General features: G+C 46.2%; 2 protein-coding genes and 1 non-coding gene across 5 annotated transcripts in view; all 3 read left to right on the forward strand.

The window, feature by feature from the left end:
• plxnb2b (plexin b2b) overlaps positions 1-10,634 on the forward strand; it is a 105,577-nt gene extending 94,943 nt beyond the window's left edge. For both annotated transcript variants that reach the window (XM_088378545.1, XM_088378547.1), the window contains 12 exons: positions 251-317; positions 461-607; positions 1,351-1,507; positions 2,171-2,271; positions 3,190-3,274; positions 3,512-3,663; positions 3,737-3,897; positions 5,484-5,631; positions 5,711-5,775; positions 5,858-5,933; positions 6,246-6,320; positions 7,068-10,634. In XM_088378545.1, coding sequence (XP_088234671.1) covers positions 251-317; positions 461-607; positions 1,351-1,507; positions 2,171-2,271; positions 3,190-3,274; positions 3,512-3,663; positions 3,737-3,897; positions 5,484-5,631; positions 5,711-5,775; positions 5,858-5,933; positions 6,246-6,320; positions 7,068-7,172 — 1,339 coding nt within the window. In that variant the 3' untranslated portion in view covers positions 7,173-10,634. The remainder of the gene's footprint in view (positions 1-250; positions 318-460; positions 608-1,350; positions 1,508-2,170; positions 2,272-3,189; positions 3,275-3,511; positions 3,664-3,736; positions 3,898-5,483; positions 5,632-5,710; positions 5,776-5,857; positions 5,934-6,245; positions 6,321-7,067) is intronic.
• A 1,895-nt stretch (positions 10,635-12,529) lies between these two features.
• On the forward strand, positions 12,530-25,983 carry tubgcp6 (tubulin gamma complex component 6). 2 transcript variants are annotated; one of them, XM_088379485.1, is made up of 25 exons: positions 12,530-12,695; positions 13,157-13,965; positions 14,098-14,261; positions 14,365-14,578; positions 15,224-15,382; positions 15,785-15,906; positions 15,997-16,060; positions 16,122-16,231; positions 16,310-16,401; positions 17,172-17,311; positions 18,667-18,816; positions 19,372-19,453; positions 19,871-19,959; positions 20,039-20,154; positions 20,246-20,384; positions 20,453-20,524; positions 20,599-22,159; positions 22,228-22,335; positions 22,400-22,559; positions 23,044-23,185; positions 23,262-23,456; positions 23,692-23,824; positions 24,326-24,539; positions 24,612-24,805; positions 24,873-25,983. In XM_088379485.1, the coding sequence occupies exons 2-25, from the start codon at positions 13,186-13,188 to the stop codon at positions 24,962-24,964; spliced, it is 5,292 nt and encodes a 1,763-aa protein (XP_088235611.1). In that variant the 5' UTR covers positions 12,530-12,695; positions 13,157-13,185; the 3' UTR covers positions 24,965-25,983. The 2 variants fall into 2 exon arrangements, with proteins under 2 accessions (XP_088235611.1, XP_088235610.1); XM_088379484.1 differs by having other exon boundaries at positions 22,225-22,335; positions 24,873-25,982.
• trnag-ucc (transfer RNA glycine (anticodon UCC)) lies at positions 22,886-22,957 on the forward strand. The gene has a single exon. It is a non-coding gene; the product is annotated as a tRNA-Gly (tRNA).
• Positions 25,984-27,693: the final 1,710 nt, after the last annotated feature.

A 27,693-nucleotide genomic window follows, 5' to 3' on the forward strand; every position in this document is an offset into this window, starting at 1 on the left:
GAACGCATCAATTTGATCGGGATGGCTGTAAAAAGGTCTAAATCGTGGTTTACAAATCGTTTCGTTATGATTGTTGAAATATATGACTGTAATGTGTATTAATCTAAAATATTAAGATTATTGCATTGCGTATTTACATTTTTTTCTTGGGAAAAATTATTAAAAATAATTCAAATAAAGTAAAAAAAATCGCGTCTCTACATTTAAAATTCAATTATTTGTAAATTCAGGAGTATTATTTGTGTTTTAGATCTGAGACGGTGGTGGAAAGGATGCTGTCCAACTGGATGTCCATCTGCCTTTACCAGTTCTTGAAGGTAACAATGATTTTATTTTTTTACTGTCTTCAGTGACTACTTTTCTGAATTGGTTGTCAAATTGGTTTCCGAGGTTGCTCATTATGTTTCTGACCCAAAACCACTCACAACGCGCTGAACGACATCAACCGTTTGTGTGTCAGGACTCGGCGGGCGAGCCCTTATACAAACTATTCCGGGCCATCAAGCACCAGATCGAGAAAGGACCCGTCGACGCCCGATTGAAGAAAGCAAAGTACACCCTCAACGACACGGGCCTGCTGGGCGACGACGTGGAGTACTCTGTGCGGGTGAGACGAACACGTAACAGCTGCTTAAAGATTATACAGTCATGCTTGATGGTTGCCATGGTAACTGGATGTATCTGTAGACGATGGGAAGGAAAAAAAAAAAAACGTTCTAAGGCCACCAGCTGCTTTTTGTACGACATCCATTTTCAGTGTCATGGAGTCGGGTAGCTAACGCTACTGTGCCTTCAAATCCGTTTGGACTTTTCCTCTGCTTTCATTTTAGGCTTAATGTGAAAGTCGGGACACACACACACAATAAAAAAAATAAATAAAAAGCCCAGTGGGTAATGGCGATGTCGAGGACAATTATCAAATTAGCCCCCATGGTGATGGATCTCTTCCTGTGATTGAATTACAGTGTAGAAAGCAAGGCACAAACACACACACACCCTAACCCCCCCCGTGGGCTTGATTTCACAGGCATCCACGATTACTTAGGATTTCACGGACTGCTCTTCACACTGACACTCAAATGCAGAGCGAGTCAGATTGGATTGGCCGCAACACACACACATACACACACACACATACACACCTCCCATCAACGTCAACCACCATTGCCATTCTTTTGATTGCATCAAGTGGTCAATTAGTTCCGGGACTCAAGTTGCTCTCCCTTAGCCGCGGTCATTAGCCGGGGCGGAGGTGACAGAATTCCTATCAAGTGTGTGTGTGTTTGAAATAACTGATCATGCCAGGATTCCTGTTTGAGAGTTTCAGACTTTGTTTTGTCTCGTTTTTAGACCCTGCAAGTGCTGGTGCCCGACGAGGGTCTTGATCTGACGCCCGTCAAGGTTCTGACCTGCGACACCATTTCACAGGTGAAGGAAAAGATCATCGAGCAGGTTTACAGGAACCTGCCCTACTCGACGCGGCCTAAGGTGGACAGCGTCACGCTGGGTAAGTGAGGAGGTTCAGGTCGGACGTTTTGGAATTTCTTATATTACAGTTCGAAACATACTTTTAAATAGTAGTGAAGAATTTGCGATTTCTTATTGAAAATATGCTTTGAATAATTTTCTTTTTTCAGCTCCGCAACGGGTTATTCAGTCGTAGCGGCACAAAAGAAAAGCTTTCATTCGCTAAACAAAGTTCCAAAGTTGCAAACCTAGGGGAAGCCGACTTCAAAAGCTCAAATCTCCACAGACATTTTTGCCACATCAAAGACTTTTTTTTTTTTTGCCCCCCACCCCCGATTCCCACGCACGCAGCCGATCTCATTCCGTTCTGCGTTTCAGATAAGTGCAGATCTGTCGCCTTTGGTAGCGCATCGGGACGATAACCCTCTCATGTGGCGCTAATTGTAAATGAGCCCTCACCCAGGTCTGCACCGCGCTTGAATCTCATCTCCATTCAAAAGTGCGGAGCTGCCAATCAGCTTTGGAATTACTTTTACAATATTGCTGACAAAGTCAGCTATCTCGTCTCCACACAGCACACATATATATATATATATATGTATAATAGTAATTCATATTTAATATTATATATTAAATATTATTATTATTAAGCTATATTTATTATTATTAAAATATTTTTTTTGCCTTTTTTTTCCCCTCACAGAGTGGCGTCCAGGCTCCACAGGCCAGATTCTGTCCGATTTGGACTTGACCTCCCAGAAAGAGGGCAGATGGAAACGCGTCAACACACTGGCTCACTACAACGTACGTAACTCCCGTGTAACTTATTTTGTTCTCATAAGACTACGACATTATTCTCGTTACTTTACAAGTACCATTGTTAAAAACTGTTCAGTGTTTCTTCCATTTTGATGATTTGTTTTCATATGAATTTAACTTTCATTCGTGATTACTGATTATTAGCATTAGCTAGTATGCTAGCCTCAGCTATTTTATTCTTGTCGTATTACAACATAATGCCTTACAAATACTTTGGCCAAATAGTGTTCGTTTCAGCTCATACGGGTGTACCCAATGTCGTGGCTGTTTAGCCGTCCCACTCGAATTACATGGCGGACCAAAAGGAGAAAAGCACTCCAATCCCTCCTCAGGAGCATTTAGTTCAAATCGAAGCCCTCTAAATCTTGCTTTCACCGCATCGACCCTGTGAAAACAAAGGTCAGCCACAAATATCCCCCCCTTCTGTGGCGCCTTTCATGCGTCTAAATCTTCATTCTTCTGCGACGCCCCGCTCTCGTTAACTCTCGGATTGTCCGTTAAAAGCTGAATCTATGGATCCCGCGTGCCGCTAATACCACTGTTTTGTGAAGAAAATGGCCGGGTGAAGACCCGCCGTGGCTGCTGTGTCCACTCGCTTGTATTGATTAGGATTGAGTTCAAGGCCATGAAAGAAGACTTATGAGGACGACCATGTGAGGACTTGGAGTGTCGGTACCTCGACCGAGTTTTTATTGATGCAGAAACTGGCTAGCTAATTTAAAGTTTCAAAGGAGGGGCCAAAGAAGAACTTGTAATGTTACTTCGGTCCCAAAATATCTATATATTTTTATTTGTAACTTTGAAACTCCCCTCACAACTTTTATTTGATTTATGTGGCCGAGGATATATCGATCTTGGCGGAGGCCCGGTCCGAGATGTTCAGTCGTGTTTTGTGTGTTGCAGGTCCGCGACCACGCCACCATAGTCTTGTCACGGGTTCTCCACACTCAGCAGAACTTCGAGCAGAACCAGGATAACCACGAGGAGCGTAAGTATTTTTATTTTATTTTATTTTTATTTTTTATTTTTTATTTTTTATTTTTTATTTTGATTGAACATTTATTGATCCCTGGGGTGGGGAAATTCAGGCATTTTATTGTATTTTATTGTATTTTATTTTATTTATTTTTACTCGCGACCTTTGTCTTTGATGTCCTCTGCGCCTTGGTTCAAATTCAGCCGGCCGCCGACAAACGCTCGCGTAACGACGCCAATGTCGTTTCAGGGAACGCTCTGTTGGATGACGACAAGGTGTTTCACCTGGTGAGGCCCACCGACGAACTGGATGAGGTCAAGTCCAAACGGGGCAGCATAAAAGACAAGTCCATGACCAAAGCCATCACTGAGATATATCTCACCCGACTGCTCTCAGTCAAGGTGCACATTTCTTCGCCAATTTTGGCCACCTTAACTTCTCTCTGACTCGTTTGGGTTTTGTTGTTTCTTTTAGGGAACGTTGCAGCAGTTTGTGGATGATTTCTTCCGCAGCGTGCTGTGCTCCGGGGCCGTGGTGCCACCGGCGGTCAAATACTTTTTTGACTTCTTGGACGAGCAGGCGCTGAAGCACAACAATGTGGATGAAGAGACGATACACATCTGGAAGACCAACAGGTAGGCTATCGATTAAAGTGGGCAAGAAATTGGGAGGGAAATGTTGGACTCTTAATGAGTTTTTAAAAATGATGCACAGTGAACCCCCATGTATTTTGGACTGGCAGGCCAAAGCCATGTTTAATGTAAAAGTATTGCCCTGGCGCCCTCTTGTGGTGGTTTGTTGTAAAGCACATAGTTTGTTTTGTTTTTTTCAGTTTTTTTTTCTGACTTTTTTCTTCTAACTTAATCTTACATCTTTTGTCTTGTTACATTATCGATTTTCTTTGTTACTATTTTTTTTCTTGTACTATTGTGACTTCACACAATACTACAACGCAAGTCTCATATCGTATTGACTATATCTGTGTTATTATGACTTTTTTTATTTTAAAATTATATTTATTTGATCAAATCTAAACTTATTTTCTTGTCATTCAAGACTTTGTTCTCAAATAATTAAAACTTTTTTTTCTTGCATTACAAATTGACTCTGGTAACATTACAAATTCCAACTTTGAACTTCAGCACTAACTTTCCACTGAGGTGTCTAATCTACATTTGTGTGCGGAATAACTCTCCCAAGAAACAAAAGTTGATTATCCAAGAAAGAGATCCCAACGCATCTTGCACATTTGCAATCGCGCCGCTCCCGTGTGACATTTAAGCGCATAAATTAGTGTCACGCCGGCGGAGTTGGGGGCGCCCCAGACAACGTGTTGCATGTCGATGTCTGTGATTGACGCCAGGCTGAGCGAGAACGAGCGAGCGAGCGCTGGCACAAGGACAGGCGATGAGCGATTTAATTACTCGGCGCCGCGCACTCGGCATCCAGCCGTCATGTTTATCAAATCAGTGCGGGGCCATGTATTAAATATGAATGTGCGTATGAGGCAGAACAACAAACAAACATGGTAATTGTGTCCCAAGCTAATTTAATTGTTGGATTGTTGCAACGATGTTATTTTTATGCTTGGGTTGTACACCCTCCTGAGATTTTTTTTTTTCTTGCCCGCCCGGCATTTTATTTTACACTCTACGCCTTTCATGTCTCACTTGGGCAGATCGGTGAAGATGTTTTGTATGTATGCATCTTTATTTTTAGGAAAGAATGAAGTTTTGTTTTCAGAGGGGAAATCTGTTCGCGTCGTCAAGCGTTCCGCGCCGTGCCGTCGCTAGCTCTCAAAAGTTGCCGCAGGATTTTTGAAGGTCAGACTTTGGCGAGGCCCCGACGAGCGTGGCTGGATGGCCGTGGATTGGCTCGGCTCGGCTCAGATCCCTTTTGTTTGCTTTTTGGAGCACTTGTGTTTGTCTTTTTGATTGTAGGGGATGGGAGAGCGCTTAAAGCTCCCGTTGAATTATTCATGATTAAGAATTGAGTTAAAGGAAATGCCATTGATTCTGTTTGATGGTGCCAGAACGCTCTGGCTTTCAAAATTCTTCAACTTTCCCAGAAATTGTTTGCCGACTTTTAAATTGTTAGGCTTCACCCGAGCAAAAAATAATAATTATTACCGATCTGATCAGAAGTTCAGTCTATTTGATTTTTACTGTTAACAAAAGTTAGTTTTGCCTAATGAGTTGTGTTCCCATTGTATTTCTTGCAGCCTGCCTCTACGCTTCTGGGTGAACATCCTGAAGAACCCACACTTCATCTTTGACGTGCACGTGTCGGAAGTGGTGGACGCCTCGCTCTCCGTCATCGCGCAGACCTTCATGGACGCCTGCACCAAGACTGAGCACAAGCTCAGTCGGGTGAGCGCTCGCTCGTCAGCCCGCGCTCAAATCAAGGCACCTCCGTAAACGTTTACGAGATCTTTCTATGTCTCTGCAGGACTCCCCGAGTAACAAACTTCTCTATGCAAAGGAGATCTCGACCTACAAGAAGATGGTGGATGAGTAAGCTCCGTCAGCAACTTAGCCTCGCAGATGTCGGTGTCTTTCACAATTTGAACGCCGTCCATGTGTGTGTGTGCGGCAGCTATTACAAGGGCATCAGACAGATGGTCCCCGTCAGTGACCAGGATATGAACACTCATCTGGCAGAGGTCTCGCGGGTAAGGCACAAACACACGCAGGCGCCATTTTCCTTTTGCTTACGCTGCTAATAGCGGCGGTGGAAAAGTCGCGCATGTGACAAAAGGCAAGGTTAGCGCTGAGTCAGTCGGGCCAATTTTTTAAATTGCTTTTTTTCAGTAATTATGGGTAAAAGAAATAAGGAAACACATTTAATTGAATATTTTATTTATTATAATAAATAAATAAATGATCCTGCATCCGTTTTGTCTGGCGTTTGTTTCCAGTTTACACCCTCCGTCCGCCTTTTAATTGTTGCTGTCTTTTTGTTGTTGTCGACGTTTTGCGGCCAGTCTCACACGGATAAGCTGAACACACAAGTGGCTCTCCATCAGCTGTACCGGTACGCCAGCAAGTACTACGACGGGGTAAGAGGCCCAAAGGCGCACCGATCCAATGAACGCACCACTGCCCGCTTTTGTTATTGCTTTTCCCTCCTCCCGCGTCCTTTGCTTGACATGCCTGAAGAGTCATTGCGTGCAATTTTAATTGGAATCATTTCTCTAGGATGTGAATTGGAAAATTGCGCCCTGGGAATTGATTTTTTTTTTTATTATGCTTGAAAGTGTCCATTATGTGTTGCCACTTGAGGTCACAAAAAAAAAAAAGGGATCAACATAAGCTTATGAAGAAATAGGATGGCATTTTAAATTAAGCTGGCTATTTGGGCATTGAGCCTCGGGCAAAGTTACTTTGTGGCTTATATTTAGACGTTTTGTTCATTTCCATCGTGAAAGACTGCATCGTACATGGACTTAGTATTTTATTTATTTCCTGTTATTTATTTATTTGTGTATTTATTTTTATTTTACTTTTATTTTTTATTAGCATTTTATTTCTTTTTTAATTTATTTAAAACCAAAAGCATCACCCTCAATCATGTGTCGCCCCCTGGTGGTTGGCTGACTACCGATTGCAAAAGATCTTACATTAAATGTAAAAAAAAAAAAATCAGGATCAAGATCATGTGATTAAACATGACATTTTTGATTGGCCGTGGCCGCTGATGGAAACGAGTCGTGTAATCGTGTCTAGCCGCGTCACGCTTAATCAACAACCTCTTCCACTTGCCCTTGGTGTCCTTGACCTCCAAGTCCTTTTTCACCTCTTCCCAGATCATCTCATCCCTGGACGAGGACCCGGCGGCGCAGAATAAGCAGCTGACCTCGCGGCTCCAGCACATAGCAGCCACCCTGGAAAACAAAGTGACGGATCTCTAACGGGCAGACGGAGACTGGCGGGATAATCGGCGGGATCCTGCCAGTGACTACAGGGGCTTATTTCTTCTTGTTTTCCGCTTGATAAATCACAGCGAGACGGGAGTGGCGTGCGTTATTGCCCTGGGACAATATTCTAATAATAATAACGTTCTCCCGTGTGGTGTATCATTGAAATGCATACGGAGAGCAAAGCGAGTTGATGATGTGTTACACTGTCGACAAAGACAGGGAACAAAAAAAAAAAAAAAAAAGGTACGCCTTAAAGCTCACTTGCCAAACCTCAAGCACGCATCACGGGAAATGTCGAAAGAGAGAGAAGTAAGCCCCTGTGGCAGGAGATAATCAGATGTTCAATTTCTTTTCCTTCGGAGAATTGTACAATCTATTTTTTTTAATCTGTCTTTATCGCCGGAAAAAAAGAAGAGCTTTATAAGGAAACACACATACACACAAATTATCTTTTTAAATGGATCACTCGGTGGTGCGGATCGTGTTTTTATTCTTACACCGTGGTTGGAGAGCGGCTGATTTTGAAGAGCGGATGCGTGCGCACGGGATGCCTAAAGTCGGGCGTGAGGGCCGAGTGGCGCCCGCTTCCTGTCAATAGACCCCACCCCCTCTCCTGAAGCCCCGCCCCCTCCATTTTGACAGGAGCCCGCGCCCCCACTTTGACTGAGACCAAAGGGTCCTCACACAAGGACAATGTACAGGCTCGTGTGAATGACGACTCAGCAAGATATATTTTTGAATTATTTTTTAAGCCGTGCGTGCTTTGTGGAAGCTGCTGACAGACAGCGCTGTCAGTCTGTCTCCCTTTAGTGTTCGGTGCCATGGTACATTCCACTTCAAAAAACAAAGCACAGAAGAACATTTCAACGTCTTTTTTTTTTTCCCCCCCACTTTCCTTAATATTTTCGTTTTGCTGCTATCTTACTGTTTTCATTCACATCAGCCCTGCGATGAGCTGCCCTCAAATCTCATCAGCTCACAAACATCACCAGAATTTAATAGGGGGTGGAAAAAAATGAATCATTATTCACGAGTAGTAAGGTCAAAAATCCAATTGCAACAAACCACATCATGTCGCGTATCAAATTAAAGGTCTTGGTAAAGGCTTCCCACATCTGTAATTATTTTGTCAATACACTCTTGTGTAATGACATAATAAGCATTTTTTTTTAGCTTGAAAAGGTCAACTGCTAAATTCTGGTGACACGAAGCTGATTAAACTCATCCGCCTATGGTAGCAGTTCAGCAATAGAATAATAGTCAAGATGTTTGCATTGGATTAGTATTATTAAGATGCTCCTGTGCCATTCATCTTTTTTTTTGTATGTATATCTGTTGTCCAAATATTCATCAAGCATCCTGCCTCTTGAAGCTATATAATAGCCCTTTGCTGATTGCTGTCAATCATCTGCCAGAGGGATGCAGCTGCTCCTCAAGCGGTACATCTTGAACAAAAATGGCTTGTATATATTCGTTAGACTTTTTTTTGTGTGTGGAAGCAGGGTGGGGAGGGGGCGAGTACCGGTGACGTTTCATCATCTGGAAAATGGATGATGTCATTGTAGGAGTGTGTAGCATGATGAGCGCCCGACCTTGTGTCTAGTCACCTTTCTATGGTCATGTTGGAACCTTACCGTGGTTGTGTGTAGCTGTGGAGAATAACAAACTCCAGAGAGAACCCCCCCAGAATGTTAAACCCTGCCTTTGCGAGGGAGGGGGAGGAGGGGGGGGGTGCACGGACCTCAAGCCTACCTGTCCCGCCTTGCACGCTCTGACATCGAGAACACGACAGCACTTGGCCCCGCCCACCCAGCTAAGCCTACCTAACGGCATCAGCCCTGGGGACCCGGGCCGGGCGTTTCTCCTCTCACTGGCAGAGTCGATGCAAGAAGCTTCTTTCAGAGCCTTTCTTTGACCAAAAATGTGCCTTATTGAATAGGATGATACATATAATGTTTCTAAATTATTCTCTCGGTAATCTATGATGACGATAGTGCTATAGACACAGCAATGTATTTGGACTTGTGATATTGTGTGTGCTGTCTAAAATGCTTTAGATGCCCTGCTGCAGCCAAGTGTGTGTGCGTGCGTGCGTGTGTGTGCCAATTAGGGGTGGGAATCGCAATATTTTACTGATACAGCAAGAATTCTGATATTGCAGTGGTTCTCAAACTGTTTACACCCAGTAGCATCAAGACTGAGGTTAATTTCTTGAAAGTGGATTTTATGTTACTGTAACATGCTGTGGCATTATATTAATCGATATAGGAAATGAATCAAAACTGTATTTCATTATGATTTACTTCAAATTTAGTTGATGTCAAATTTAAATGCTAATTATTGATGGGCGAATACCGACACCAGGTATCGGACCGATACCGGCCTTATTTGAAGGTGTTGAGTCATTTTGGAGCCTGTCGATACCAGCCACCGATACTAAAGGCAAATTAAATATATAACGTAAAGTCCTCCTTGGCAGTAGTTGGCGCTATACCCCAGCAATTTTGAAACATCACAAAATTGTATTTATCAAAAGTACTACAGTATCGGTGAGTACTCAAATAGTGACTATTCGTACTGGTATCGGTCTAAAAAAAGTAATGAACTGTATGTGACCACCATATTTTGAGAATCACTGCATATTGGAGGAAAAGGTACATAATCGGATCAATGTGATGTTTATACCGATCTGATATCGGACGGCAACTGTATCGCCATTTTAATTCGTATCCCACCCCGACTGCCAATAGGCAGAAAACATTTCATAGTGATTTTTTTTTTATATATATATTGATGGTCGCAGTGTTGATAAGTGTGCATTTCTTTTGGGTGTCTGTGGTGTGAGCTTTGTAGGCCAAAAAAAGCCAAATATGAATTTTTTTCTCCCATTCAAATGTTTAACATTCCTAAATAAGACAAGTGGGGTGCAGGTGGGCGGGGTTTTCTTCTGTAGTAGAACGCAAAAATTGTTCCAGTGGTGTTGATTTTTCCCACCCTGTGTTTTCTTAGCTATTCCACGGTGTGTGCGATAAATGACTTATACCTATATTCCACAAAATGACTTTTCTTACTGCTGTGCAGTTATTTTCTTTTTATGATTTCTCGTTTCCTATACCGTATCAATCTTTGTAAAACATGTTGAAATACTGTATTCTGACTGTATACTCCTATGCATTGAGTCGTGGAAGAAAAAAAAAAAGAAGATGAAGCTGTTGTGTTGAGTCTTTATTTTATTTTTTAGTCCAATTGAATGTGTTTTTATTGTGGATGACGTGCAGCAGTCAAAGTTGCTTCGGCTTTTGTATCTGATCTGCGTGTGTTAATTTAATTGAACCAATGCGGCGGTGCGTGCGTGCGTGCTCGCGCATGTGTGTGTGTGGATGGGGAGCTCTTACATCGAGATTTCATCATGCGCTCCTGTGTGAATAAACTTGGAGGCCAATATGCCCTTCATATCGCCCCTGTGTTTCTTTTCACTTTTCCAATAGTGATTGGCTTCAATTGGAAGTCTCTCCGCCCATGCATATTGCATGATTTACAATCACCTTGGGCTGCCGACTCCTATTTGCTACGCGGCCAATTTCTTTTTGAAGTTAACTGGTATTTATGCAGCTCATTCCCGCGCTTCGCTTTCTCACGCGGGCGCCATCGCGCGCAAGCTAGACTTGCAGAAACAATCATGTTGTGTTTTTTGCTTTCTGATCATTTTTATGTGTCTATTCACAATAGGGCAAAACAAATATTTCATTAACCTGCCAGCAGTCCAGACCTGTCTCCCGTTGAAAACATGAAGTCCAAAATATGACAACGGATAACCGTTGTAGCCTCTTTTTATTTGTTATACACAACAAACTAACTTCAATTGGAAAAAAAAAAACTTTGGGTATCGTTAGACTGATTACGGAAACTCTCCCACACACTCCGGGAGACCCCTCACACACCCTGAGGGGCGCAGACCACCGTTTGAGAATCCCTGCTTGTTCCATTTTATTTTCAAGGCCAAGTGCTAAATCTTGGCATGTTTATTTGCCTCCCACTTGTATTCTCATATTTTGAGCACAGCTACCTCCAATAATATTGTCAGTCTTCATAAAGCACATGAGGCCACCTAATAAAACAAAGCTTTGCAAAATGAGTTGAGAAAATAAATAGCCGCCTGGCATCCCTGTCGTCCCTGCTGAAGGTTGACGAATGACTGTGAAAACATTAATTAGGCGTTGACAGCTAAGCATGAAATGGGAATAAAGAAAGATGAGGGGCCTGGTATTGACTGCCTAGCACCAACGGCTGTGGATGATCACTGATGCATCAACACACACTTGAAGAGGTGACAAATTGCTCTCATTGGAACAAGACTGACCCGACCAACTGATTACATGGCAAAAATCTGCCATTTTAAGAAAATAAGTATTTTTTAAAACACAGTCAAACTCATTTTTAACTTGACCATATTGTCAATGCTTTCTATAACAACGACGTGATTATGGTGGCAATACAAAGAGCTGGATTAAGTCTCCCACTGGAAGCATAATATCCTGAACACCGCCCTGAAATAGCAGAAGGAGACTTTCAAAGTTGATTCAGTGCAAATCAGGACAATTATAGGCGGCCTCCTTCCTGCAATGTTCCTTCTCAGCTTCCAGTTTCGCTTTCTGCACAGGACGCTTGTTTACCAGCTGGCAGCCTTCGACCTCCACCTGCTTCAAAAAACATTCTAATTAGACAGTTCTCTGATTTTTGGGGCTACCTTTGGGGAAAAGCGAGGCAACTGAATAATATATCAATGCATGTTTGGAGGCTTGCATTTTCATCCAATTAGATTTTCTTTCATTAGCAGTCTGTTTTACTGTCAGATACAGGAGTTTCTGTTATGGATTGCATTCTATGGACTAAATATTTAAGTTTTGTAAGATTTTGACTTTGGATAATGTTTTACATTGGCCTGCTACATTACTTTACATTGTAACTCTTATAGGGAGGGGTTAAATATTGTCTGTGGGCCACAGAGGGCCCACTTATTTGTACTTTTACTAATTGGACTGGAATTAGAAATTGTAAAATGTATATTTGTACATACAGTATAACTATTGATCACCGATAATTAGCAACTAAAAAGTACCAAACATACATAGAAAGTAAGAAGTAAATTTGTTTTTAAATAGTATCTCAAGTATATTTAGGATTTACTATTTTTGTGTCCTCACGTGAATGCATCATTACCTCGGCGGGTTGTATGACTGACAGAGCTAACCAATGAGTGTGGACTCTACAAGAAATTAGCCAATAAGCGGCACGTTTCTATTTCTTGTCCAATCACCATCAAGGAAGCCCTTTGTCTTCCGGTTTGGAGACTTGCAAGATCCAAAATGAATGACAGACTAGCCATTATCCATATACACGAACTTATTTTTCTTTTCACACTCCCCAGCAACAAATACACGTAAGAAAGCATCGTTTGGCGTGGAGCAAACGGACCGGTACAGTGTTTGGAATGGGACGCTCGTGAACTCAACGGTAGGATAGCGACCGGTGATGCTAAAAACAATTAGCATGTGCTAGCATCCTGGATGGACTATCGAGCCTGTCTGTAGAATGAGTAAACATTAATTTACATTTTGAAGGTAACCAATTCATATTACATTGCGTGTTTCAGTCTGAAAACATGCCTATCTGTTGCTAACCTTATGTTTTGATGTCGAGCAGTTTAGCCCATGTTAGCTCTAACTAGCTCGTCGCCAAATGTGCACAGTCAGTGCTTCCCAGAAGTTATATGTTCATGCAGCTCTGCAAAATAAATGTGTTTCTTCCAAATTTAACCACGTGCAGCCACAGTGACAGCACGAGGAAGCATCATGTTGGGATGTCCAGTGACAGGGTCTGGTATAAACACAGCAGACCCTCTGATGAGGGTCTCGATGTCATTGTGTGTGTATATTGTAAATAGTTTTGGAATTAATAAATAATCATCTTTCCAGTAATCCTGACTGGAGGACGAAGTTCCACCATGTATTCGAGTTCTCAACATCCCATCAAGTCCGGCTGCAACACCAGCGCCAGCATCACAGAGCTGTTGGCTGCCCTATGTGACAGCAGCCTGGCTGGCGTGTCGTGGAAGCGTCGGGCCCTGGGAGGCGTCTCAAGAGAAGGCTTCCGCAAAGCTCTGAAGAAGCGAGCCTATGGTGCACTGCTGTCCAAGCTTTTCCAGGATGGCGCCAAGCCACCTGTCACCTTGGGGCCTAGCTCGCCTCCGAGGAACAGAGTCCTGATGATATGTTTTGACTTGAGAGTAGCTGGCTGCCGGGAGGAAGCTGAGAGGCTGGAGGATCTGCTGGAGAAGCTTCCGGAAGGGGCCGCCTCCGGCCTGAACGAGGTGGATTCCGTCCTGGAGCTTCTGGTGCACCTGTCCGGTACCTCGCCTCCGCCGCCGCCCTCCTTCAGTCGGGACTACATGAGGCGGGAGAGGCCCGTGCTACGCAGACCCGCGCCTTGGCCTTACCAGAGCGAGGAGCTGCAGAGGCTGGAGGCCCGGGCCTGGGGTCTCGTCTGCGGGGAGGAGTGGGCGTCCTTGGAGCGCTTGTACGGAACTCAGGGTTTGATGGAAGCTCAGCCAGGTGCAGGCTTGATGGCTCTCAGGACTAAAACAGACGTGGAGGAGAGATTTGAGAAGGAGACCAGGCTGACCTTGTTTGGAGCCTTGCAGCACACTCGAACCTCAGACCTGGACATCAGACTGGACCTTCCACCTGTGCCCAGCGACGTAGATGTAACTGGGCTCTCAATTAGGGTATACATTTTGTTTCTATGCATTTAAGGCTGTTTATTATTTGGGCAGTTTTTCCATTTTAATAACACCTCAACTTCAGCGTGTTGTAAAAGGATTATCGAGCAGTCAAATACTTTCTCATGCTTGGTGCAGGTTCCACCGTGTTTAGATCAGTCTGACGACGAAGGCTTCCAGTCTGGCTCCAACCTGACGCCGGACTCTCTGTCGGAGCCCAGCCCCGGTCCAGAGATGGATGTGTGGGAGGCTCTGCGGACATTTGAGCCCGGCGTTCGCTGTTGCTGGGAGTCGGTCGGCTGGTGAGGCTTACGTCTGATGATCTCAGAAGTCCCTGACACCTTTGCAAAGATTCTGGTGATCGCTCAAAGGACAAAAGAACAAATCCAATTATTGTGTGACCAGGCCACCGGGCAGGAGAGAATCTCTGTACCTGAGCGAGAGCGGCAGAGAGGCCTTTGACCAGCTCTACCGACTGTGGGAGGGTGAGATGAGGGTGGTCAGCGGCAGCGTGCCCTCCCCGATTCTCCCGCTGCCCGTCGACTCTCAGGGGGAGCTGGTGGGCGACCTGCTGAACGTGCTGATCGGCGTGGCGTCCGCTACTTTTCCTCTCAACCAGGTACGACTCGACCCTCTGCTCTCCATCTGTTTTTTTTTTTTTTTTTAAATAAATATGTTATTGTTTATTTTTTTTCTGGAACCCCCTCATATATATTTTTTTAACTTAATCAAGGTGCTACTCAGATTGTGGTCGGGGGCCACATGCAGCCCGGGAACCACCAGTTGCCCCTCCCTTTCTATAGTTTTTCAAATTGAGACTATACAGTTAATCCAAGAACAGCAGAAAGCACAAGCGCGTATAAAATAAGCCATTAAAAATTCAACTCATTACAAAAAAAAAAATTAAATCACCAGGGAGCTTTTATTTGCGGCTTCCCCATAAAGATTTTATATACCTCCAGAAGATGAGAGTTATTTCTTTTTACAGTGTCTTGCTTGGAGAAGGATAACACACAGGCTGCCGCACTCAAGAAACACTGCCACGTAAGCTCGGGCAGTTGTTGCAAAATTGCATTGCACGATATTGCGTCTCCCCAAAGAGTGCTGCCCAGCAACTTCTCATCAAAAATCCATAAGAAGGACAACAAACACCAAAGCGTGTATTAATAAAGTCGCAATGGACATGACTCTGTATGAAATGTGATGTCATCTCACTTGATGAAATGTTATTCGTCTGAACGGGCTTCTGTGTCGTTTTCTTAAGAGTGTTGAGTTCGACGTCCGCCCCGGCGTGTGCGTGTCAGGAGCCTCTCCGGAAAGCGTGTCTCGTCTCTTGGGGGAGCTGGCCCAGTACGGCACCTACTACCTCAGGCTCAGTCGCTTCTCGCTGCAGAGCCCCGAAAAGAAGGGCCTGGTCTTCCAGGTACGTCAGCCGTCACCGCTATCATCTGATCTTTTGAGAGCCCCTTCCACTTTGCCGCCTAGACGGGCTGCGGTTCGAATAAAAAGTGAAACAAAGACAGCAAACATTTAAACAGCCTAGTAAAGTGCCATCTCACACTTGAGCGCGTTCAGTCATTTCTCGTGTTTTAAATTAAGTACAATTTGCATAAAGCTTCGCCGCCCGAGACAGGCCACTTCATGTAATTGTCCGCAAGATTGTTGGAGTAAGATTTAATTGAACATTAAGTTGCAGGGAAAACAAGCTTTATAATTAACTTCATTCTGCCCGAATGAATTGATACAAATAGAACAATTTCGGCATCCTGGAAAATGTCAGTGGAGTGTCATTCATAATTACAAATTATTTTTGTGTGTCTGGTAGGCGTTCACGGGAGGCCTGAGGAAGTACTTGCATTATTACCGAGCGTGCGTTCTCAGCACGCCGCCCAGAATCAGCCTGCTGACTGTTGGCTTCCTTTTCCGCAAAGTCGGCCAACAACTCAGGTAACCTTTTTTTTTTTTGACTTGAGGTCTCCTTGAATTTAAAATCTTTTCGCAATGAGATGCTAACAAGCTGCTGGGCTTCCATCTCAGGTATCTGTCGGAACTGTGCCGTGTGGACGGGCCCCCCGGTGGCGACCGGCCCGCCTTCCCTGTGGTAAATTGCTTTTTCATCCGCCTGTGTAGATTTTCAGAAGACTTAAATCTGTTGCTTTCAGGGCGTGAAGCTGCTCTCCCACCTGTACAACGAAGTGCAAAACAACTGCAGCAACGAGAACTACCCGGTGCTGCTGTCTCTCCTCAAGAGCAGCTGTGAGCCGTACACCAGGTCGGTCAGTGGTGTCTCAAGAAAGAAAGAAAAAAAAATCTTCATGCTTACCTGGATCACGTGCTCTCTTTTTGTCAGGTTCGTGTCCGATTGGGTGTACAGTGGCGTGTTTCGAGACGTCTATGGCGAGTTCATGATCCAAGTCAATGAGGAGTACCTCGGCCTCAGAGGTATTTGTTACCGTAGTCGATAAAAATTGATTTTTTTTTTTTAAAAACACTTGCCAAGTTGAACCCCAGCCAGCATTATGTATTTATTATATTTTATTTTATTATATAAACACTTCCCAAGTCAACCCGAGCCAGCATATTTGCACAAATAAGCACCGAGACTTGCATCAAGTTATTGGACAATTATCAGCGCTAAGCAGAACAAAACAGCCAGCCATGTTTTGTTGGTCATTTCTTGTTCCACATTTATTCGATTTTTTTCCACCCGGTGGGGGCGGAGCAACTATTTGTATACAAAACAATCAATTTCCCATAACACGTCCCCTTGAAAGTTGTTTAAATTTGACTCTGAGGATTGTTTGCTCACAACCTAATATGAAGTACTGCCTTTCATAATTGCATGGGAAGAATTATGTTCATCTTTTTTTTTTCTTTTTATTAGAGCGCAAAGGTGACATTTCCAGCTCACTGCAATTATTGTCTTTGAGCAGTAATCCATAAAAGTGGCCACACGCATGCACGCTACTCCCAAATGTAGTTTGTCACGCAGCGCTCCGCTCAAGGTCACGCCACGCCGCTCGCTTTGTCTGGCTAAGAGGTTAATTTGCTCGTCGGCTCCACCTCATCAACTCCCCGGCGCTTGAACCCCGCGCTCCCGCATCTCGTTGGCCGAGCGATAAGCAGGCGACAATGCACAAAGGGCTCTTGGATGTAAAATCCTCCGCAAACCTTAATTCACATTATGTTTGTGATTTTTTTTTTTTCTGCAGACAAACATTTCTGGGTCCAAGGCTACACTTTGATCTCTCAAGATGTGGAGGAGTGCGTGCCCGTTTTCCTGAGGCACATGGCCAACGACGTGTATGTCTGCGGGAAGACCATCAACCTCCTGAAAATTTGCTGCCCTCAGGTTAGCCGATTTTTTTTCCAATGACTGAATGGACAGCATCTCCAGATTTTTTTTTTTTTCTTGCTCCGTTTTGTTTAATGATTGTGCTATTTCGTTTCAGTCCCATAAAAAAATAGATTTTAGCCTGATCAGCACACATAAAAAGAAAAACCACCGCGGAATTAATATTGAAGCTGCTCACTGAGCTGAAGTCTTTTTTTTTTTTAACACAGGATCCCGTCAAATTGCAAAAAATATGACCTCTTCAGGGGTGCCGCTATATTTTATGACGTTAAGCGTAAAAACGTCATCGGTGTTGACAACTTGGCCGTATTTCATGTCAATGTGATATTTCAAAGCCTGTTGCGTTATTATTTCTGCTGTTCACGTCGCTGTCATCCATTTAGGCGGGGGGGGCGAGGGGGCGAGGCAGGCGCCTGCAAGGGACGACAAATCAATATCGAGACAGAACAGGGACACCGAGCGTCTCTTTCAAATCCTTATCAATACACAAAGGTCCCTGTGATGAAGCATCGTCTGGACGTGCTGAGACTTGAGTGTGACGGCTCGCAGCACACTGCTCTGCTTTTTGTGTCCGGCTAATTTTCCCGTGTTGATTCCATATGTGCACGATCATGTGACTTGCGTTTGAACGTGGGGCATATTGCTCAGTCGCTGGCCACAATATTAGGTACACCTGTGCAGAGCAGATTTCGATGTCACAAGATGGCGACAAAGCACTTCTTTTTTCCTCCCCTGATTAGACAAGGCTATGGCTGACTCACTCAAGCTCCTCTCTTCACTTCAACACAGTTCCTTGCCTCAAGATGGCGCCAGAGTCAAATCTTTTAGCTCTTGCTTTTAGCACAGTAGCAAATTTAACTCAATTTTTTGATTGACCCAGATTACCTCACAAGTGCACTGAGTCAGTTGAGAAACTGAGTAGCCTATGTCATTGTCATACTGCCCCCTGGTGGCTAAATCACGCGCTATGTAATCTCGGAATGGCTAATGGCACTTCTGTTCACTTAAATGGGGAAAGGTGATTTTAGATGAGAGCGATTTCACTTATGAGGATGGTCACGGAACAAATTCAACTTGGAGTGGAAAACATAACCGCATTAGAACCTGCTCTCGGTATCATTCAGTGCAGTTGCGTGCCATTGCAAACTCCAACCGTGGGGCAGTTAACGTAGCCAAATGAAATTGGTTTTGCCCACTTGCTTTCCTCTTGTCTTGCAACATGACAGCGAATGTTATTAAAATGAAATCCCACCGTGAAGGATTATGCAATCAAACAATATGCGGCATTAGAGGAGCTTGTTGCAATATGGAGCCGGCGTCTAATAAGCTGTCTCGTTCCCGTGTGGCTGCAGCACTACATCTGCTTGTCGGAGCTTCCCGTGCCTCGTATCGCCGTCACCTTCTCCCTGCAGGAGGTGGAGGCCATCGAGAGGGACTGCGCCGTGTACCGCGGACGCATGGAGAGGATCGCCAAGCACAGCGCCGTCAGTCGGGAGGTGCAGGTATGTGGGTCAACGTAGTCAGTTAGTGTGGCTTTCAACATTGGCGGAGCTAGAGGGGGCGCCCGGGGGCACTGGTCCCCCTGAAATAGATTTTCTGGTGTTATTTTTATTATTTTATTTATTTTTGGGGTGTGGCTTTTAACACTGGCGGAGCTAGAGGGGGGGCCACGGGGGCACTGGTCCCCCTGAAAGAGATAATTGACTTTCTGGTGTTTGCCGATTTTTTTATTTTTTTTTCTTACCCCCCAAGAATTTCCAAATTTTCCCACGTAGAAAACATCTAGAAGGTGAATTTGGGGGGTTATAATCAAAATAAAATACATTTGTTTTGCCAACCCCCTGAGATTTCCAAGGAAAAAAACATCCTAGCTCCGCCAGTAACTTTTAAGGCATATTTCTCCCGATAATCTAAAATTACATTTTAAGACTGTACTTTTTTTTTTTATTTTCCTTCCTCATCTTTACAGCGCACGTATTTTGTTGAGTTTGACCCTCTGGTGTAAAGGCGCCGGCAAACACATCTTGTTTAAACATGATTACCGTTTACGCTTGTAGGCCCAGCGAGCTGAAGAAGCGCGCCAGGAGCTGATCAATCAGGTCAGGGCGTCGGCAGCCAAAACCCTGGAGAGCATTCGCGGTTAGTGTTGCACACACACCAACACACACACAGCATGTCTAATGATGTTTGATATACAGCCTTGGTTCCTGGCCCGTTGAGAGCACCTTTTTCCAAATGGCTGGGCTCCGGGTTGCCATGTTGACTGGCTGCTTTAAGAACGGAATTGCACTGAGGAATCTTTTTGAGCGGGCTTCCAGCACCAAATCAGCGCTTTTCTAACAAACATCCCACGTCATTGAAGCACCCGAGAGGATGCCAGGCAAAGTCGAGCGGCCTAACCCCCCCCCCCCGTTCCCTTTACGTGCCTTGGCACCGCGGTAGCTGTATATCTGTGTTTGTTTGAGGCAGATGGCAACGTCTTTTGATGTGCGCGTGCGGGAGCCTCCGCGCACGTTGCTCTAAGCAGCTGACGGCGCTCCGCTCTGTCTCCTGCAGGGCGCCAGGTGTCACAGCGTCTGGCTGAGGAGGCCAGGAAAAGGGAGAGCTTCCAGGAGTTGAAGCAGCACCTGGAACAGGAGCAGGAGGTAGGAAAAAAAATCGATTTCAAACAGGGCTGAGGTCCGTGAGATCGGAAATAAAGCACACGCGCTTTTCCTGTCGCAGTGGCGCACTTTGGCCAAGAAGAAGCAGGAGGAAGACGACTTCAGCTTTGCCAGAGAGCTGAGGGATCGCGAGAAGAGACTTCAAGCGCTTGAGGAGCAACTGGAGCAGAGAGCCAGGTCTGACCGCTAAGACCCGATTGAGAATAAGCCATGATTTGACAAGAACTGGCTTAGCGGACTTTCGATGTGCATGTGACTCCAACCGCAGGAAGGAGCTGATCGCCCAGTACAGCCACCTATCAGAAGAAGCGGCCCGTAAGGAGCGCCGGGCCTTGTGGAGGTCGCAGAGAACAGCACTGGACGAGGCTCGATCGCACTTCTTCGCGCGGGACCAGCAAGAGTTGCAGGTGTGTTGCGTGAGGCCGTTAAATGCCAAGGATAGGTTAGTGACGAATGTCATGTGACTTCTTACCAGGCCATCTTGGAAAAGTACCCTTTGGGCCAAGAGAGACCTCCAGTGTCATCACCTCAGCAGCCGCCAGCACTGGTATGACATGATGCGCCATTGCTGACATTTTTGAATTTGACACAAAAATAAAAAAAAGGATTTTGTCTTTGCAGGAAAGTCCCTCAGAGCAGTTAGTGGAAAAGAAACCAGAGAATCCTGAAGAATCCAAAGAGTCTCACTCAGTGGACACCAGCGCCTTCATCTCCGGCGACTTTCTCCCCGAGTCGCTAAACGTCGACCACACCAAGCAGGAGGAGATCGCCGAGGCGTGTCCCACAGCAAAGCTCGTAGACTACGACTTCAGCGCCCCCTTCAGCCCGCTGGAAGGAATCGCCGGCCAGCCTTCCCTGGCCCGGCTCCGGCCCGTTTGCGGTTCTTCCCCACTGCAGCCTGACGTGATCCGCAACCATCCCTCCTTTTCCCATTTCCCCGTGGGGGAGCACGTGCCTCTGGTCCAGGAGAGCCTCCCCGCGGCCAGCCCCTTCGGCCACGTTTCCGAGTGCAGCTTCTCCCTCAGTCACGACACCCCTGCAAATGTCTCCCGAGCTAACGGGCCGCCTCCTCAGGGCGCCACGCTGCTCGGGCAAGGCGACGCTTCTGTCCGTCTGGAGCGAGACAAACTCGTGGGTACTCAAGATGCTACGGCAGTGAAACACAAAGAGGATGCGCCCCATCTTTCCATTTGTAGTCGAGTTTGTTCTTTGGCGTCACCTTTGAAGCGGATCGCCGTCCCTTCCCCGGCGCATCCCTCAGACTCACACATCAAAATTGGCGAGCTCGTCTCAGACGTGGATGCGCCGCAACCTTCCCAAAACGTCCACGGCCACTCCTCGGACGCCAACATCAAAGTGGGCGAGAACGTGTCCGACTTTGTCCATCCGCTCCTCATCCGAAATCCCCACGGCCATGCCTCCGACGCTCACCTCAAAGTCGGAGGAAACGATTTAGACTTGTTGCCTCCGCTGCCCGTGCCCAACGTCCACGGCCACGCCTCCGACTCCAACATCAAAGTGGGCGAGAACGTGTCCGACTTTGTCCATCCGCTCCTCATCCGAAACCCCCACGGCCATGCCTCCGACGCCCACCTCAAAGTGGGAGGAAACGATTCAGACTTCTTGTCTCCACTCCCCGTGCCCAACGTCCACGGCCACGCCTCCGACTCCAACATCAAAGTGGGCGAGAACGTGTCCGACTTTGTCCATCTGCGACCCGTCCGAAATCCCCACGGCCACGCCTCCGACGCCCACCTCAAAGTCGGAGGAAACGATTCCGACTTCTTGTCTCCGCTCCCCGTGCCCAACGTCCACGGCCACGCCTCCGACTCCAACATCAAAGTGGGCGAGAACGTGTCCGACGTGTCCCAAGCTAGACCACGATGGAGTAAACACGGCCACGCTTCCGACTCCACCCTCCAGGTGGGCTGCGTGGTGTCGGGCTCGGCGCCCGCTGCGGCCCCCGAGAGCGGCCTAAGCCACGTCTCGGACTCCAGCTTGGGCGGCGGCTGCGTTGTCACCCAGAGCGAGCCGCTTCCGTCCCCGCTGCCGGGTAGCCAATACGGGCACTCGTCAGACTCTGCTCTCGGGGTGGGCTGCGTTGTGTTGGGCGCACCAAACCCGTCGCTTTCCACCGAACGCGAGTTGGAAGGGAAAGCGGGTCACAAGCCGGACGCTGAAGGTATTGAAATGGAACGCTGGACTATTTTTTTGTCAACGTTTATGCTAACTTTCACTTCTTGTCAGAAGCCATCAGCTTTGACTTGTCCCCCGGAGAGAAATCCGAACAAGAATATCTCCTGGCGCTGTCCGCTCACTACCAGGTGGAGCGCTACGAAGACTGCTCCAGTCTCATGGGTCAGTAGGTTCACGTTTGGAACGTTTCTTGGCCGGGTCTGACGCTACTCATCTTTTGCAACAGCATCGTCCCCCGAGTGCCAGTTACTCAAGCGCGTGATCCGGGGCCTCCCCGCTGAACCCGCCCTGCGCCACGCCACCGACGCCACGGCCGTGCACCTCAGCGAGATGGTCTCCCTGCCGGTTCTGATCAAACACTCGGTCACCGCCCCGCTCATCACGCAGTGAGTAGTTAGCACCATTAATTGCTGTCGTTTTGAGCTGCACATACTTTTAAGAAGCTGCTCGTAATATTCATTGAAGTGAGCATATTCCTGTCATATTAAGTTCCATTTTTATGTTCACACTTTTCCTTTTTGCTCTTGCTGGTTAACTGAAAAAAAAAAAAAAACTACTGCTTGGTCTCGTAGCCCAGCAAGAAAACCAAACAACTTTTCCTTTTTTTATTTTTTCCTTCCCCTACTCCACCCCTCCCCCTCCTACTCTTGGCCTCTGGAATGCTTCAGGCTTTTTCCCCTCTTACAAAGTTTCCACATCTGTGTCGTACACAGCGTTGGTGGTATAGTGGTGAGCATAGCTGCCTTCCAAGCAGTTGACCCGGGTTCGATTCCCGGCCAACGCAGACTTTTTTTTTTTTCTTCTCCAATGGTGACATTTGAGTTGTTAACTTCATTTTGCGTCACATTCTTGCATTTGCTCTGTCTGCAGCGTGTCGCTGGTCAACAAGGCGGTGGTGGACTACTTCTTTGTGGAGTTGGGGGTGGAGCAACATTTTGAGGCCCTGCGCCACTTCCTGCTGATGGAGGACGGCGAGTTCGCGCAGTCGCTCAGTGATCGGCTGTTTGAAAAAGTGAGGCCCCCTCAATCTTTTCTCGCCTTCTCCAAGAAGTGAATTGAACGTCAAATGTGACTTCCAACCCTCCCAGCTGGGCAGCGGGCAGACCCCCGGCGAGCTGCTCACCCCTCTGGTGCTCAACTCCATCCTCAGCAAGGCGCTGCAGTACAGCCTGCACGGCGACACGCCGCTGGCTGCCAACTTCACCTTTGCCCTGCGCTTCCTGCCCGACACCTTCCACCCGCACGCCCCCGACTCCCTCAACTGCCTGGAGCTGCGTTACAAGGTCACGCTCGGCATCACCAACCCAAAACGACTCGTGTTACTACTGCTTAGATGGGTTTAATTTCAAGAATTATGTGTGAAATACTGCCTCCTACTGGCCAAGTTGTGCACACCGGTTGTAAAGCCTGAAATCAGCATGCAAAAACTATTCAAGTATTTACACACCATTGCATGTTTTTATGATGGTATGTTTGTTAACATGTGAAATGAAGTGCTGTTGTGTGTGGCGCCCCCAGGTGGCCTGGCCGCTCAACATCATCATCACCGACACCTGCATGAACAAGTACAACCGGCTCTTCTCCTTCCAGCTGCAGCTCAAGCACATGGTGTGGAGCCTGCGCGACGTCTGGTTCCATCTCAAGAGGACGGGTGAGTGCACCGAGCTCGCCCCCCCCCACATACTTTGTATTCATAAAGAACCATCAACTTGCTGTTTTTTCCTCCCTTTCCCCTCGTACGGCCTTATGGATCCGCCGCTATTGATTGGCGAGGCGGTGCTCAGGCCACTCAACGCGTGTCCTTTCACGCATAAAGAAAAAAGCATAACGCTCGTATTGATTGTTATCACTCAGCTCCCGCAGGGGGTTTGAACAGCGAACGTGTTAAAGGCTCAAACGCAGCGAAAATGTGTACGAAAAATGCCATTAACATTGATTGCTACCTTTTGGAAAAAACTCATCATTAAATGTCAGATGCCATAAGAGGCTGATTGAAATGTCACCCAAACTTTTTTCTTTTAAGGACTTCAAAGTAAATGAAACTTTCACTTATTTCCAAAATATTTGGAGGTATTACAATAGGAGGTGTTTTATTTAAAATATAGTTACGTTTTTTAATCATAAAAGTGTGTGTCCACTGCTTGCATATCAGCGGTGGTGAAAGGCGCCGGGCGCTCGGTGCAGTTCCGCCAGCTGCAGCTGTACCGACACGAGATGCAGCACTTCGTCAAGGTCATCCAAGGTTACATCGCCAACCAGATCCTGCAGGTGTCCTGGAGCGAGTTCACCGCCAAGATGGCCGCCGCCTGCGACCTGGACGCCATCCATCGCACACACGCCGACTACCTTAACAGGGCCATTTTTAGGTCAGTCGGCTTTCCTTCAAGACAGCACTGACCACTATTTGTTTACTGATTCATCGACGACTTGGTTGTCAGGGCTTTGCTGACCGAGAAGGCCGCTCCGGTGATGAACATCATCCACAGCATCTTCAGCCTGATCCTAAAGTTCCGTGCACAACTGATTGCGCTTCCCTGGACCAGCCAGCAGGGGGAGACAGTGCACCCAAGCTTCATCGCCATGCAGCAATCGTACAACACCTTCAAGTACTACTCGCACTTCCTCTTCAAAGGTGAGGTGACCCGCCACGCACGTCAGAGAACCATCGGCTGATGTTTGTTGTTATCGTTGTTGTTCAGTGGTGACCAAGCTGGTGAACAGAGGCTACCAGCCGCATTTGGAAGACTTCCTCCTACGCATCAACTTCAACAATTACTACAAAGACTCATGAGCAGCTTTATGTCAACAAGCCCCCAGATCTGTGTTCATGTATATACACCAGTGTTTCCCAACCTTTTTTCATTCACGGCACACCCTTTACATTGGAAAGAATCTCGAGGCACACCACCAACAAAAATCTGTTAAGTGTTACACCAGCTTCTGTATTAAAATCAGTTATATTACAAATATATATTATATTTGTACTAGTGATGTGCATGGAAAACTTGTTGGAATGCAGCCCCGAGGACTCATGCTTGACACCTGTGACCTTTGACCATGATATTTCCCTAATAAAGTGGCCTGTTATAAGGTACACTTGAAAATGGCGGTGTACCTAATGGAGTGTCCATATGATTCCCTCGTTAAGTGCAGGTGCGCGAAAACTTTTAGCTCCTTTTGAACGTGAAAGAAGCTAAAAGTTTTCACGCAGGTGCGCTTAACGAGGGTCACTTGGAAAACATGTTGGGACGCGGCCCCGAGGACTAGAGCTTGAAATCTGTGACCTGTGACCATGATATTTCCCTAATAAAGTGACCTGTTATAAGGTACACTTGAAAATGGCAGTGTACCTAATGGAGTGTCCATATGATTCCCTCGTTAAGTGCAGGTGCGTGAAAACTTTTAGCTTCTTTTGAACGTGAAAGAAGCTAAAACTTTTCACGCAGGTGCGCTTAACGAGGGTCACTTGGAAAACATGTTGGGACGCGGCCCCGAGGACTAGAGCTTGAAATCTGTGACCTGTGACCATGATATTTCCCTAATAAAGTGACCTGTTATAAGGTACACTTGAAAATGGCGGTGTACCTAATGGAGTGTCCATGTGAGTCCCTCGTTAAGTGCAGGTGCGTGAAAACTTTTAGCTCCTTTTGAACGTGAAAGAAGCTAAAAGTTTTCACGCAGGTGCGCTTAACGAGGGTCACTTGGAAAACATGTTGGGACGCGGCCCCGAGGACTAGAGCTTGAAATCTGTGACCTGTGACCATGATATTTCCCTAATAAAGTGACCTGTTATAAGGTACACTTGAAAATGGCGGTGTACCTAATGGAGTGTCCATATGATTCCCTCGTTAAGTGCAGGTGCGTGAAAACTTTTAGCTCCTTTTGAACGTGAAAGAAGCTAAAACTTTTCACGCAGGTGCGCTTAACGAGGGTCACTTGGAAAACATGTTGGGACGCGGCCCCGAGGACTAGAGCTTGAAATCTGTGACCTGTGACCATGATATTTCCCTAATAAAGTGACCTGTTATAAGGTACACTTGAAAATGGCAGTGTACCTAATGGAGTGTCCATATGATTCCCTCGTTAAGTGCAGGTGCGTGAAAACTTTTAGCTTCTTTTGAACGTGAAAGAAGCTAAAACTTTTCACGCAGGTGCGCTTAACGAGGGTCACTTGGAAAACATGTTGGGACGCGGCCCCGAGGACTAGAGCTTGAAATCTGTGACCTGTGACCATGATATTTCCCTAATAAAGTGACCTGTTATAAGGTACACTTGAAAATGGCGGTGTACCTAATGGAGTGTCCATGTGAGTCCCTCGTTAAGTGCAGGTGCGTGAAAACTTTTAGCTCCTTTTGAACGTGAAAGAAGCTAAAAGTTTTCACGCAGGTGCGCTTAACGAGGGTCACTTGGAAAACATGTTGGGACGCGGCCCCGAGGACTAGAGCTTGAAATCTGTGACCTGTGACCATGATATTTCCCTAATAAAGTGACCTGTTATAAGGTACACTTGAAAATGGCGGTGTACCTAATGGAGTGTCCATATGATTCCCTCGTTAAGTGCAGGTGCGGGAAAACTTTTAGCTCCTTTTGAACGTGAAAGAAGCTAAAAGTTTTCACGCAGGTGCGCTTAACGAGGGTCACTTGGAAAACATGTTGGGACGCGGCCCCGAGGACTAGAGCTTGACATCTGTGACCTTTGACCATGATATTTCCCTAATAAAGTGGCCTGTTATTAGGTACACTTAAAAATGGCGGTGTACCTAATGGAGTGTCCATGTGAGTCCCTCGTTAAGTGCAGGTGCGTGAAAACTTTTAGCTCCTTTTGAACGTGAAAATGACCAAAAAGTTTTCACGCAGGTGCGCTTAACGAGGGTCACTTGGAAAACATGTTGGGACGCGGCCCCGAGGACTAGAGCTTGACATCTGTGACCTTTGACCATGATATTTCCCTAATAAAGTGGCCTGTTATTAGGTACACTTGAAAATGGCGGTGTACCTAATGGAGTGTCCGTGTGATTCCCTCGTTAAGTGCAGGTGCGGGAAAACTTTTAGCTCCTTTTGAACGTGAAAATGACCAAAAACTTTTCACGCAGGTGCGCTTAACGAGGGTCACTTGGAAAACATGTTGGGGCGCGGCCCCGAGGACCAGAGCTTGACATCTGTGACCTTTGACCGTGATATTTCCCTAATAAAGTGGCCTGTTATTAGGTACACTTGAAAATGGCGGTGTACCTAATGGAGTGTCCCTGTGATTCCCTCGTTAAGTGCAGGTGCGTGAAAACTTTTAGCTCCTTTTGAACGTGAAAGAAGCTAAAACTTTTCACGCAGGTGCGCTTAACGAGGGTCACTTGGAAAACATATTGGAACGCGGCCCCTCGAGGACTGGAGGTCGACACCCCTGGTTTAAGTGAAAAGTGCCTTCATTGAGGACATTTTAATGCTAATTAAAGCCTTCATTTTAGATACATTGAATTAATGCTTTATAAGGATCGGAGTGAACCATGTCCTGGTTTTTGCATC

This window comes from Syngnathus floridae, chromosome 6 (assembly GCF_059516105.1).
Source record: "Syngnathus floridae isolate MCC-2025c chromosome 6, RoL_Sflo_1.0, whole genome shotgun sequence".
Classification (NCBI taxonomy): domain Eukaryota; kingdom Metazoa; phylum Chordata; class Actinopteri; order Syngnathiformes; family Syngnathidae; genus Syngnathus; species Syngnathus floridae.